The sequence below is a fragment of the Podarcis erhardii genome (genome assembly GCF_964252035.2).
Source record: "Podarcis erhardii genome assembly, chromosome: 10".
Lineage (NCBI taxonomy): Eukaryota > Metazoa > Chordata > Lepidosauria > Squamata > Lacertidae > Podarcis > Podarcis erhardii.
The window spans coordinates 47,175,868-47,189,175 of record NC_138500.1 but is presented as its reverse complement, the minus strand read 5'-3'; the positions used below and the strand labels follow the sequence as shown (position 1 = coordinate 47,189,175).

Here is a 13,308-nt window from a genome sequence, read left to right as displayed (position 1 = left end):
TGTTAACTTCCTATTTTAGGTGTACACTTTTCAAGAAATTCAAAATTTCTTGGATAAAACTGTTCTATTGGACAAAGTGTATTAGTACACGGTTGTAGATTTGCACATTTTCAGGTTGCATAGGATTCTGTAGGCAAAAAAGAAGAGTATATTTGCAATTGGAAACTTGCTGCTTTACCTTGCCAGCCAACGGACGTTATCATCTAGAGCTTGTTAGATCACTGACAATTCTATTTGTGATTGAAACTTTTAAAATCCTATCTGATGCAGAAATTATCACAGGTTGTTGCTGCTATTGTTCATCCTTTTGTTTTTTCCCAGGTTGGCCTTCATTCTATGATGTGATGGCTTCTGACAGAATTACATTCACTGATGACTACTCCTACGGGATGCACAGGGTTGAGACAAGCTGCAGCCAGGTCAGTTCAGACACAAATAGGTCATTCTCATGTTAAAAGGTTGCCGAAACCGTAGTGCGTGTAGTTTCTTTACATCTGAAGTTCTGCAAAATTCTTAGTTGCCAGAAAGGCTCATTAGGGTTGCATGATGAGCCACAGGCATGACAGCTGGTGGATAAAAACGAAAGTCAAAGTGCTAATGAGAATCTGTATTGTTATCTAGGTTAAGCATTATTTAACAGAGCATGTATAAATGACATCAGAGGGCTGTAGCCTACAGGAATGGTCTTCCAGGAAGGCATCTCTTCAAAGTTCACCTCTGAACTCTGTTCTCTTAAGCCTAAATGCAGATAGTCTAGACGAACATTGAATTGACTCTATATCTGCAGATTGCATCACAGAGCATTTGCTGAGGATCACTAGTGACAATGATCAAGGTATCTTTCCGGCCACCTCTATGTCCCATCTGCCCAAATAAGCAAGTGAATAATAATACCAGACACTTGTCAGTTTCCCATTATCTTTCTCGTTCCGTCTCCTTTCATTCTTTGTCATCACCAGCCTTCTGTTGCCTTAATGGCTCAGTCCTAACTAACTTATCAGGGGAGAAGGGTTGTTGACCTGGCAGTTAGTGAAGGAGACGCTTGGCTAACCTGCAGCTAGTTTCTTCCACCGAGAATGCACCAGTTTTAATCAGAACTTAAAGTCTGATCTCCTGCTTTGTTTGCTTTAGACCAACTGGGAATATGGAAGAAAATTGGGATAAATGAGCTCTCTGAATAAGCAAGGGGCCAACATGTTGTGTGGCCACTTTCAATTACTCTTTCCAGGAGGGTTTTTTGGGGGAAGAACTTTCAATCTGCTGCAAAACAGTGTTCAATAGGTTAGCGCCCAGCTATATCTAGATTGAAATGTTATCTGAGATCCAAGCCATAGTTGTATTTGTATTTGGTGGTATACTGCACTTAAACAGGTAAACTTTTAATCATACAGTGGTACCTCAGGTTAAGAACTTAATTCGTTCCAGAGGTCAGTTCTTAACCCGAAACTGTTCTTAACCTGAAGCACCACTTTAGCTAATGGGCCACCGGAGCACGATTTCTGTTCTCATCCTGAAGCAAAGTTCTTAACCTGAGATAATATTTCTGGGTTAGCGGAGTCTGTAACCTGAAGCATATGTAACCTGAAGCATATGTAACCTGAGGTACCACTGTATTTGTATTAATGTCACTTTATAATTAGATGTTTGCCTGTTTCTGGGATTTGTATTTTGCCTTTCACTGCAAACAAGTCCCGAGGCAGCTCACAATAATATCAAGTAGTAAACTATACTAAAACTTTTGTTACTTTTAACACAAAAAGCCCTTTAGTGATAGCATATATTTATTGACGATCTCTGGAATTTCTGGTGCTGTTGTGCATTTGCTATTTTTATTTTATTCTCTGTTTCTGGTTTTATGCTGTGTTACGTTTTATGGTTCTGTTATATTATTTGCATATATGGCTTGCAGCTTTTATTGTAAGCCACCCTTTTCTGAACCTTTTCTGTCCGGACAGCCACTCGTCCATGGCTGTCTCAATCGCTGGCAGAATCCGTCAGTGGGCGTTTCTTGAACTTCTTCCAGCAAAGAAGCTCTTTGATGCCTGGTCTCCTCCTACTCTCCCTGCGCGGAAGCCTTCTGCGCAAGGAGGGTGTGGGCAGCGGAGGACCCTTACTCTCCCCACTGGTCCCCGGTGAGGAGTCATGGGACCGCCTCGCTGATTCCCCCATCTGCCCCCCTTCTCCACTGGTGCTACGCTGATTCCCTTCTCCAGAAGATGGGCTGCATCTCCCCCTCCCGGGACGCTCTCTGGAATCCCTCTGGAGCCCGCTCTCTCCCTCTGGCCCTGATGGCAGTTCCCTGACATTACCACACCATACAATGCATCCATTATCCAGTCATTTATTCCCATCTCCATGAATCTAACAATATGAATCATACATCCAGCTGCAAAATGCTATTGTTTTATTACAAATCAGAATTGCATTGGGAGTTTACTTGGTTAAAGCGGAGAGCAAAATCCTTTTATTTTATTTTTTCCCCTTTTAGGGGTGGGGGGCAGAATCCAGCAGATGAAAGAATTAAGTACACTTCCCATAAACATTCTAACACCTGTTTTGCTCCTGTGCGAACATCTTCTTTTGGAATGTCATTGATTTAGGATACAAATAAGTGCTTTGGAAGAAAATTGCCTTCCTATAAAACAAAAGCATCCTAAATATTGTCTGCGAAACAGCTTTCACGGTTTTGTTAGAAATACATCACTGTGGAAATATGAGAAAAGTCAAATATTTGTGACAAGAAAATGTTAATTGCAGGTGCACTTAGGGAGTAATATTAAATTGGTTGCACATTCTTCCTTCCTTTCCTATTCAAGGGCTATTTCCCTTGGAGACCTCTGCAGCTATTACATTGTACCTGTAGAAGCCAATAACACTGTTTAATCACAAAAAATGGGTTGCACATTGATGTGCTGTGACTAAATCACTGGCAACCATCTGCACAGATCTTTCTTTATCTCATAGTAATGGGATTATTGTGTGTAAAGTCAGGAACTCTGAGAGGTGAAATACGTTCTCAATTGGCAGACAGCTAATTTCCATGTCCAAACTGGCATGTACAGTAGACAAACGTGGTTTGAGAACTGAATTCGGAATATGGCACAGTAGTCATATGCTTGTCTTACCAAACCAGTGTTCAGCTCATGTCTGGCAGCTTAGCAGTGGCACTGTAAGTGTGGGACAACTTGCACACTACACATTCATTGAGATATTCACACAAATACATGCGCCGAATTCTCTGCAGTTCTAGATCCACTCAGCCCATATCTACAGCATGACACTAAGGTTGTACAAGTTGAAAAGTGACACAATTATCGCTCCTTGCAGTCAGTCCAGTTTGCAATCTCTCTACTTTCCTGCTTATGGTAAAGGCTGAAATTTTTGCAAACTCTCATTATGTTACCTCCGAGGATGTGGACAGGCTGCTTGGACGAGTGAAACCGACCACCTGTCTCTTTGATCCTTGCCCATCCTGGCTGATAAAAGCGAGCCGGGAAGGGCTGGGCGATGGGATCTGCGGGGTGGTGAATGCTTCCCTCTGTGAGGGAGCCTTCCCAGACCCGCTGAAAGAGGCGGTCATTAAACCGCTTCTTAAAAAAACATCTTTAGACCCGGCCAATTTGGCCAACTATCGCCCAGTCTCAAATCTGCCATTCTTGGGCAAGGTGATTGAGCGGGTGGTTGCTGAACAACTCCAAGCACGCCTGGAGGAAACGGACCATTTGGATCCCTTCCAATCGGGATTCAGGCCTCACCATGGGACTGAAACTGCCTTGGTCGCGCTGGTTGATGATCTCCGGCGGGCTAGGGACAAAGGTGAGAGCTGTTTCCTAGTTCTGCTGGATCTCTCAGCGGCCTTTGACACCATCGACCATAACATCCTTCTGGACCGTCTAGAGGGGCTGGGAGCTGGGGGCACTGTTATACAGTGGTTCCGCTCCTTCCTCCTGGGCCGTGTCCAGAAGGTGGTGGTGGGGGGTGAGTGTTCAGACCCCTGGGCTCTCACTTGTGGGGTGCCTCAGGGTTCTGTCCTCTCCCCCATGCTTTTTAATATCTATATGAAGCCGCTGGGAGAGATCATCAGGGGGTTTGGACTGGGTGTTCATCAGTATGCAGATGACACCCAGTTCTACCTCTCCTTTAAATCAGAACTAGTGAAGGCGGTGAAGGTCCTGTGTGAGTGCCTGGAGGCGGTTGGAGGTTGGATGGCGGCTAACAGATTGAGGTTGAATCCTGACAAGACAGAAGTACTGTTTTTGGGGGACAGGAGGCGGGCAGGTGTGGAGGATTCCCTGGTCCTGAATGGGGTAACTGTGCCCCTGAAGGACCAGGTGCGCAGCCTGGGAGTCATTTTGGACTCACAGCTGTCCATGGAGGCGCAGATTAACTCTGTGTCCAGGGCAGCTGTCTACCAGCTCCACCTGGTACGCAGGCTAAGACCCTACCTCCCCGCGGACTGTCTCGCCAGAGTGGTGCATGCTCTAGTTATCTCACGCTTGGACTACTGCAATGCGCTCTACGTGGGGCTACCTTTGAAGGTGACCCGGAAACTGCAATTAATCCAGAATGCGGCAGCTAGACTGGTGACTGGGAGTGGCCGCCGGGACCACATAACACCGGTTCTGAGAGATCTGCATTGGCTCCCAGTACGTTTCCGAGCACAATTCAAAGTGTTGGTGCTGACCTTTAAAGCCCTAAACGGCCTCGGTCCTGTATACCTGAAGGAGCGTCTCCACCCCCATCGTTCAGCCCGGACACTGAGATCCAGCGCCGAGGGCCTTCTGGCGGTTCCCTCATTGCGAGAAGTGAGGCTACAGGGAACCAGACAGAGGGCCTTCTCGGTAGTGGCGCCCGCCCTGTGGAACGCCCTCCCATCAGATGTCAAAGAGATAAAGAATTACCTGACGTTCAGAAGACATCTTAAGGCAGCCCTGTTCAGGGATGTTTTTAATATGTAATGCTGTATTGTTTTTAATACTGATTGGGAGCCGCCCAGAGTGGCTGGGGAAACTCAGCCAGATGGGCGGGGTATAAATAATAAATTATTATTATTATTATTATATGTTAGCCAACTAAGGTTTACTCAAGGTAGACCTATTGAAATGACAGGAGATGGCTAACTTAACTCCATTAATAGCAGTGGGTCTGCTGTGAGTAAAACTTAGTTGAATAGCACCCTGCAGCCCATTTTACATAAATTAACCACCACCATGGTGCAGACCTAACGTTGCAGCTACTTGGAGAGCTGTAATATATGAGCCCACTGCCCCATCCACACAACTTCTCTTGAACATAGTGGTGCATTGGTGTGTGTGTGTGTGTGTAGTGTCCTGTGTTCCGTGATCACCCCTGGGAAGCTGCATGGTCTGGTCCTCCCTCCCTCCATGCAGCTGTGACTACAAGACCTCTCTTTGCATACGATATTTTAGCAAGTATGAACTGAGTCTTCAGCGGAACTCCAGTGTGAAAATTCTTTTATGTGTGGGCTACAAACACAATTGATATAAGATTGAACAAAACTATGAGGCATCGCATTTCCGGGTTGATCAAGCTGATCAAGTTGAAGCGGGCTGATGCAAAGAGTTATTTGGAAAAACTGTTTTTGTTTTTTTAAGAAGGAAAGCTAAATTGGTCAGGTATCCAATTGCTGCTTAACTTCTTTCACTTTGGAGTTTCAGAAGAAAATTACGGTCATTAACTTTCTGCAAGGAAATGTAGGGGTAGTAGACTGAAACCACACTTCATACATGTGTAATTGTCTGCCATTCCAGAAATTCCCTTCTGTTGTGATTCTTGCTTTGTTTCTTTATTCCTGATTGATCACTTGTTTGCCCTGGAATCATCCTGTGGTATCTTCAGTATTTTAAGTTTGCTTCACAGTGTCATGTTACTGGAGTTCAAAGGCCCTGGAGGGAAAATGACTCGGATAACAACACCTGGGAGCTCTCTTCTAAGAATTTGCTTACAGATGTACAAGGTGTTCCCCCCCAACATGAGTCACAGAAGCATTAATAAGTATTTGTAACCTGAAAGTTACATGTTTGATTAGACAAATTCTTTTTGCCTAGCATGTGTACATAATTCTTTGGATTCTTCTTCCATGACCTGAGCTGACATCAAAAGCTGTTAAAAAGTTTTGCTACAAGGAAAAGATAAAGCCCGTGCAAACTTGCTCCTTTCTGGCCTTGTGGGCTCACTCTTGCTCCCGCCTTTTATTTCAGTTGCCAGTCTTTTTTTAAAAAAATGTTTAAATAATTTTATTATGAAGAATTCAAATCATTAAACACATTTGCATGCATAGACGCACACACCCTTCAATATTGTGTGAATTCAATTAAAATTAAACACATAATTCAGTATGTTCAGTCTTAAACACCAATCATCAAAATCTTTCTACCTTTGATTTTTTTAAAGATTATGACCAATACTGATGCATTTACTTGAACAATGCAAAATGGGCAGACCACCTCAGTTTTATCTGGATTGAGCTTCAAATTGTTGGCTCTCATCCAATCCATTACCGAGGCAAAACAATGGTCCAGCACATCCACTGCCTCACCTGCAGATGTAAAGGAGAAGCAGAGCTGTGTGTCATTAGCATATTGTGGACAATGTACTCCAAAACTCTGAATGACCCCACTCATCAGTTTCATGTAGATGTTAACTTGGTTGGCCTAATAAAGGTATTGCTATACTAAATATTTTGGATTTTTTTTTCTTTTTAAAGAGTATTTAGTCAGAATATGTTGTTCAGGCCTCAACCTGCCTTTTGGCATGTTCAGGTTTTGATACCACAACTTAGCATTGGTACTTCACATGCTTTGGTGACTCTAAGCCTGCGTGATAAGCACATTCTATTTTCAGATGTTGGCATCAAACTGTGCATGTCTGAAGTCCATTTGTAAAAACCAGACTTCTCTTGGATGACCGCTTATATTTTCACATTACTAGCAACTAGAAAAAAGGCAATGGCTGACCCTCAAATGCTTTACCTCCTGATTAAGTTTAAACTTCAAAACGAAGCCCATATCTGTGACTCTCAAAGAGAAGCCCATATACTATTACAGGTTGTTGTAAGTGTTTTCATTATGCTTATTGATACTTACTAATGAATACAAATTATGCTCTTCTATTTCAGTGTGGTGCTCACCTTGGACATATTTTTGACGATGGGCCTCGTCCATCTGGCAAACGATACTGCATAAATTCAGCTTCATTGTCTTTTGAGTCTGCAGACAAGAATCATGCTGAAGAAGGAAGCATTAGCGCGACTTCTGCCCAACCAGACAAGACAGAGCTGTAGAAGGAAGATAGTTTCTCACAAAGCTTATTTTCCTAGATGACTCTTAAAGAATGTTATTCTAAATTGCCTTCTACCTTATATGTTAAAAAAACCCACAGAACCTTTTAGGGATATTCTGCACTATCAGTTTTTTTGTGTATCAAAATGAGGCCTTGTGTGTGCCAATGTATTTTTGTTATATAATCACACTAAAATAATTGTCAACTTACATGCAGTGGGGAACCTCATAACAAAAGGGTATTTAGCACTATGGGTTATTAATCTCCACTTAGTGCTTTGTTAAAATAGGTTTGAATAATATCCCTCCTTCTTTCTGAGGGAACAGGCTGTAGTTCATTCATTGCAGAACTGTACTGTATATACAGCAGTCTCCTAATATCTCATTACTTCAGTGATTTTGCTCTGATTTACATGACGTGTGTACTCGACCATCTTTCCATTTGACACATCACCCAACCTCCATTATGGAAGTGTGTGTTAGTTAAAGAGCGGTGGGTCATATCCAGCCCATCCTTTTGCTGTGATAGGGCCAGCTGGAGTGGATAGCAGGCCTTTGCCCCTGAGTCTCCTCCAAGTTGCGATGAGTATTTAAACGAATGTGGATGGAAACCTGTTTGTTTTAACCAGTAGCAACCAGCACTTTTACAGGCCTGGTCTGTCAGCCAGAAGTAGGTGAAAGCGAATAGTAGGTCACTTGTTTTACTATGCCCCTAATGAGGGTCCTGCAAAAACAAAACATCAACGAGCCAAAGAGGATTCACAGTGTAGCATGAACTAGTTGTTTTGTGAGTCGCGCCTTGGAGCATGCAGTAATGTTGCTAATTACTGCTCCGCTTTCAGGTTTTGTCCTGGGAAAGTGAATACCTCATTGAAGAGGTACAAACTTCCCTACAATTCCCCCTTACAATGTTTGGACAGGCATTAGAAGGGATGCAGTTCCCTTTCTTTCAAGCAGTTTCAATGTGCAATTATAAGCACCAAGTGGCTGTGCCTTCTCATGTGCAAATTTACAGCAGTGTGCTGCTTGAAGAACAACCTTACTATTTTCCAGCTTGTATGTGTGCTTAGTCTTATTTTCTGAGCGCATGTATGTACAGGAAATGCACAAAGCCGACAACCAAAACATTAAGAAATGCAGCAAGAAGTAGACATGTCCACGAAGACGGAAGAGTTTTAAATGGAAACTTGTCCCAAGGCCTTTAGTGAGATCAGATTAGACGTTTTTAAGCCTTCTAAGGATATGACCATCTACTTTGTGCTGAAACTTCCTTTTTTACACTGCAAGAAAACTGTCTATAGGTAGTGTGTGTGCATATATATATATATATGGTTGAAGCAGAGAATAGCTGCATTTTCTAAACTCGATACAAGTACTGTACTGTTTAAGATAATTTTGTTGTAGAATATTCAATTTCAATATCAGTAGATACTACCTGACATATCTAACACCGAAGCCCTGTACAATAGGTTGAAATTGCAACCTTTATAGCCTTATAGCTCAAAAGCGAGAAAAAAAACTTGTTTGCTAATATGATTGAAGAATAGACAGATGTAGAACTTCAGAATGCAACCGTATGCATAAGAGAACAATTACTCGTGTTAGCCTCACTGTTCATGTATGCAATTATGTACTTTCCAGTTTGTGCAGTCCTTCCTTTACAATGGCAGAGAATTTTCTATGCTTCATGTCATTCTTTTGCTTATTTCCCTCTCCCAAAGGGCTGTTCTTATTCCTTGCCTTTGTTGGAAGAGAAGTGAGTTTTCTCCTATCACATTTTCTGCCATAAATCTCTAATATGCAACATTTGTAAAAATGTGGAGCCTACATGCATTTTGCTTTTCAGATCTCTGCTGTAGTTAAGGGTTATCGAGTTTCAGCATATTTCTGTCTTGCATTAAAGAAATATATTACTAAAACTTCAATGAGCAATAATGCCAGCTGTCCATCGGTAGATTTATATTTGCAGGATATGGAATGCAATGAACTGAATCAATATGGCTAGGTGTATGTGATCTGTAAGAGTGGAACACTGTTAGCAGAAGAAAGCCATTGTTCTTTCTCTGTACGGAACACTGGGCAACATTTTTCACTATTAAGGCTAGTAGGGGATATAAGTATGACTGGTACTGCAGAACTCAAATGCAGGTCATCTTGTTTATGTCCTTGGCAGAGGATCTCAGAAGGTGAGCACAATAAATAAGCAGGGAGCCCATTGCTTGGACTTCACTCTTTGTATTGTATGGGTGCGTGCAACTACTGAATGCAAATTATATAAGAACAGAGAACTGTATTTTATAGTATCCAATCTATATTATATAGAGATTTGCAGAGCTTAATATATAAATATCAAAAGATACTTGGAAAAAAGAGAAAAATAAAAGTATTTTATTCATTTTGAAAAAAATCGAACTTTTCCTCACAATTATGGTTTGCTTTTGAGACAATAGTGTTGGATTTTTCAACGAAGGGTATCTTTTAATATATTTCTTGTACGCTGGGTATATAATAAAGTTAATTTATAAATAAATGCCTCTGTTTTAATGGTTATGATATTGTGCCTGCAGCTGCATTGTGCCCCAGCCCTTTTCCTCACCTGTCAGTAGCGGTGACACATCAACATTTGAGCTCCAGCATCCTTTCCAAGATGAATAGGTGGAGCAAAGGAATAAAGCACACCCAAATTCCCTGCATGTGGTTATGACCCTGGGAAAATATTTTCAAGGATTCAGATATAACTTAGGGGAGGGAGCACTGACAGAAGTACTCAGCCTCCACCTTAGCAAAAAGACAGAAAGAAAAAGATCTTAGCTTTTCGTGTACATTATTGTGTTCTTTGGGACTGTTCCATAAAGATAGCACATTGCTTACTAAAAGGAAGTCTTGCCAAAGAAGTTCTAAACTACAGCTGAATAATTTGGCTGGAGATGTTTTCTTGCGGATTGGTGTCTAGGGAAACAGATTTGGAATGCCCTATTGTTTGCAGATAAGCTCAGTTTGAGAAATCAGCAACACAAAAATTGGGTGAAAAGGGAGCTTTTGTGGTGGTCTCAACTCAGCTGTCATGTTGACATTCCCTGAGAACTGCTGGTGCATCCATTAAGTTGTTAATTGTCAAATATTAGGAGGACTATCGAGGGGCATCAAGGGGCAGTGGGTGCAACCGATGATGGGAATGCCAGGAGGCGGTCTCACTTTTGTATTGTGGTACAACTTCTTAGTAACAGTTCTTGCACAGGAGATACTGGAGCATGCTTGCCTCTATTGACAAAGAATCTTTATACAATCCTTTGTGCTTCATACATGCTGTTTAAAAAGAACATAATTGCATGTTCATATTATGAGAAACTCTGCAGCTATGCACAACAGATAGAGTTGTATCCAACTATGTTATACCCAGAGTATACCTATTGAAATTCATAGACCTAGGTTAGTAATGTCCATTATTTTCAAAGGATCTGCTCCTAGTGGAACTACCATTGGATACAACCCAAAAAGGAGTATTCAACTATTGTGTCCCGTGTCAGCACACTGATTTCCACTTGCAAAATGGGACCCCCCTCTTCTCCCCGCCCCCAACATGCCCTGCAACCTACCCAAATCTGTTCCATGGGGTTGGTGGAACCCCTAGAACAAATGATAAGGGGATGGGCGGGCGGGACTTCCATTATACAAGAAGAAATCCTTGTACTGGCAGAATTAGAGACAGCACTATGATGGATGATTCCACCCATAGAGTATGCACTTGCTATATTTGTGGGAAGCAACCATGTAAATTTCTGAATGCACAATCCAATAATTCTGCCCGGGGATTTTAAAGGAGATGCGTTTGGGGTTGATCCATCTGATACCTCTTTCAACAGCCTGAAACCTTGGTTGTTACCTCACTAGATTTCAGAAGCAACAAGCTTTATCTTATGAAATAAAATCTCTTCTGCCTATTTTCCCCAAAGAGGATACTTTTTATCATGGATTAAAACCCCCAAAACGGGCCCCTGCCCCCCACTTCACTGGAATTGTAGAAGTGATAAAGTGGAGTTTATTGTAGGGTTACCAGACGCCCCCGTTTCCCGGGAACAGTCCCCAGATTTGCGAATAAATCCCTGGACAAATTCCATCCCCGGAATGTCCCCGGATTTCATCTAATGTCCCCAGGGAACGCAGCAGTGGCAGTCTCAGCAGACTGGAGCAGTTGGCTCTGGCTGGCTTCAGGAGCGGCTCAGAAGTCCCCATATGATGGCGGTGCAGGGGCTCTAAGATGCAGCTTCCGGGCTGCCGCCACCTTCCCTGACCCCAGCAACTAAGCTGTGAAGGGAGGCTTCATGCTGCCTATTGGAGCAGCCTCCCAACTCCTACTTGCGTGCAAGCAGGAGTGGAGCAGGGATCTCTCAGCTGGGAAGGGAGGCTTCACAGGAGGGGGCAGAGATCTCTCAGGCAATGGGAAGCCTCCCTTCCCAGCTGAGGGATCGCTGCTCCCTCCTGCTTGCACGCAAGTAGGAATGGGATTGGGGCTGCTCCGATGGGAAGGAAGGCATCGCACTGCCCGAGCCATGCCGCTGCTGCTGCTCTCGGCCCTCCTCCGCCTTCTATGCCTGACCCACCACCACCAAAGAACCAACAACTCAGGGGCTGCCCAGGCTCATGGAGAAAGGAGATAGAAGCCTCGGAGGAAGGGGAAACGTGGTGGTTGAGGTCAAGGCAGCGGCTGCCCCTCTGCCACCGCCGTTGCTGCAGCATCAACGTCCCGAACGTGTAGTAATTAATTAATTACTAAGGTGTCCCCGGATTGATTGAAAAAAATCTGGTAATCTTAGTTTATTGACTTATATTGTTACAAGCAGGAAGGTCTACCATAAATTGCTCTCCCTAAGGAACACCAAAATTCCTTTGTTCCTGGAAGAGAGATTAAAGCCTAAAAGCCCACTTTCAAAATAGCCTTGTTTACATTACTCAGGTGAGGCTCTTCTGGCCATAAGGTCACAAGATGCCAGACCCTGTTTACATTTTAAAATGACGGCAGGCATGGTGGGCGTCATCAGATCACTGCATCCAAACAAACAGGATGTCCTAAACCAAACAGTGACCTGGCCAAAGGGCAGTTTTGTCCATCCCAACTGATACTCTGGGCAAGATAGGGAGCAATTCCAACTACTGAATGACGTACATAGAATGTGAAAAATAATTGGCATTTTCAGTCCATGAGAGTGATGTGGAGCAACAGTGTGTATTTGCCTGTTGGAGACATTTTACAACCATGGTCAATTACTGAAAGTTAGGTTGAGCATAAAAGGCTGGTGAGTTTCCCCTAATGATAAAACACCAGAAATAAGTAATATATCACTGCACTCACTATATGCCATAAAACTAGGAGTCACTATGGCTGCAATCCTACACATACATATCGGGGCATAAGTCCTATTAACTCAGTGTGGCTTGCTTCTAAGTAGAAATGCCTAGAATTGCACTGTATAAGATAATAACAATTTAGACTTGTTTTCTCTATTTTGTTTGCTTTTTTATGTAAAAAATATTTTATGTAAAAAAATATATTTAGGGCCGTTCCAGCTGATCAATTCAAAGCTCAGCTGCTGATTCTTGTTGCTGTGGATCCAGATGTCTTCCTCCAGAAAGTACTCCTGCCGGGGTGAGTGGAGAGAGGAGAACATTGTTCCCCCCCAGTAGTACCTCTTTTCAAGCATGCTAAACATGCAAATGGTGGAAGGCGTGACCATTGGGCAGGATGCATGGCTAGCCAACAGAACAACATGGCCCGTCTCAGGAAAAGGGGGTGTCATTGCTCTCAGGCATAATCCCATTGCCCTTTGAATGCATATGGTGTGCCGTCTAACCCGCCTCCGTGTGATGGAACTTTATAGGAACTAGCTTTTATAGTCATTTAACATATGCTTGTTCCAGAGAACACCACTGTTCCTTATTATCTTTTGTGATGGATACATACTGGTTGCTAAACTCCCAGCATCACCACCCTTTTTGTGGTAAGATGCAG

General features: G+C 43.0%; 1 protein-coding gene across 4 annotated transcripts in view; it reads left to right on the top strand.

The window, feature by feature from the left end:
* Positions 1-9,831, top strand: part of MSRB3 (methionine sulfoxide reductase B3) — a 65,478-nt gene extending 55,647 nt beyond the window's left edge. For all 4 annotated transcript variants that reach the window (XM_081878122.1, XM_081878123.1, XM_081878120.1 and 1 more), the window contains 2 exons: positions 322-419; positions 7,139-9,831. In XM_081878122.1, the coding sequence (XP_081734248.1) occupies positions 322-419; positions 7,139-7,303 (263 nt within the window). In that variant the 3' untranslated portion in view covers positions 7,304-9,831. The remainder of the gene's footprint in view (positions 1-321; positions 420-7,138) is intronic.
* Positions 9,832-13,308: the final 3,477 nt, after the last annotated feature.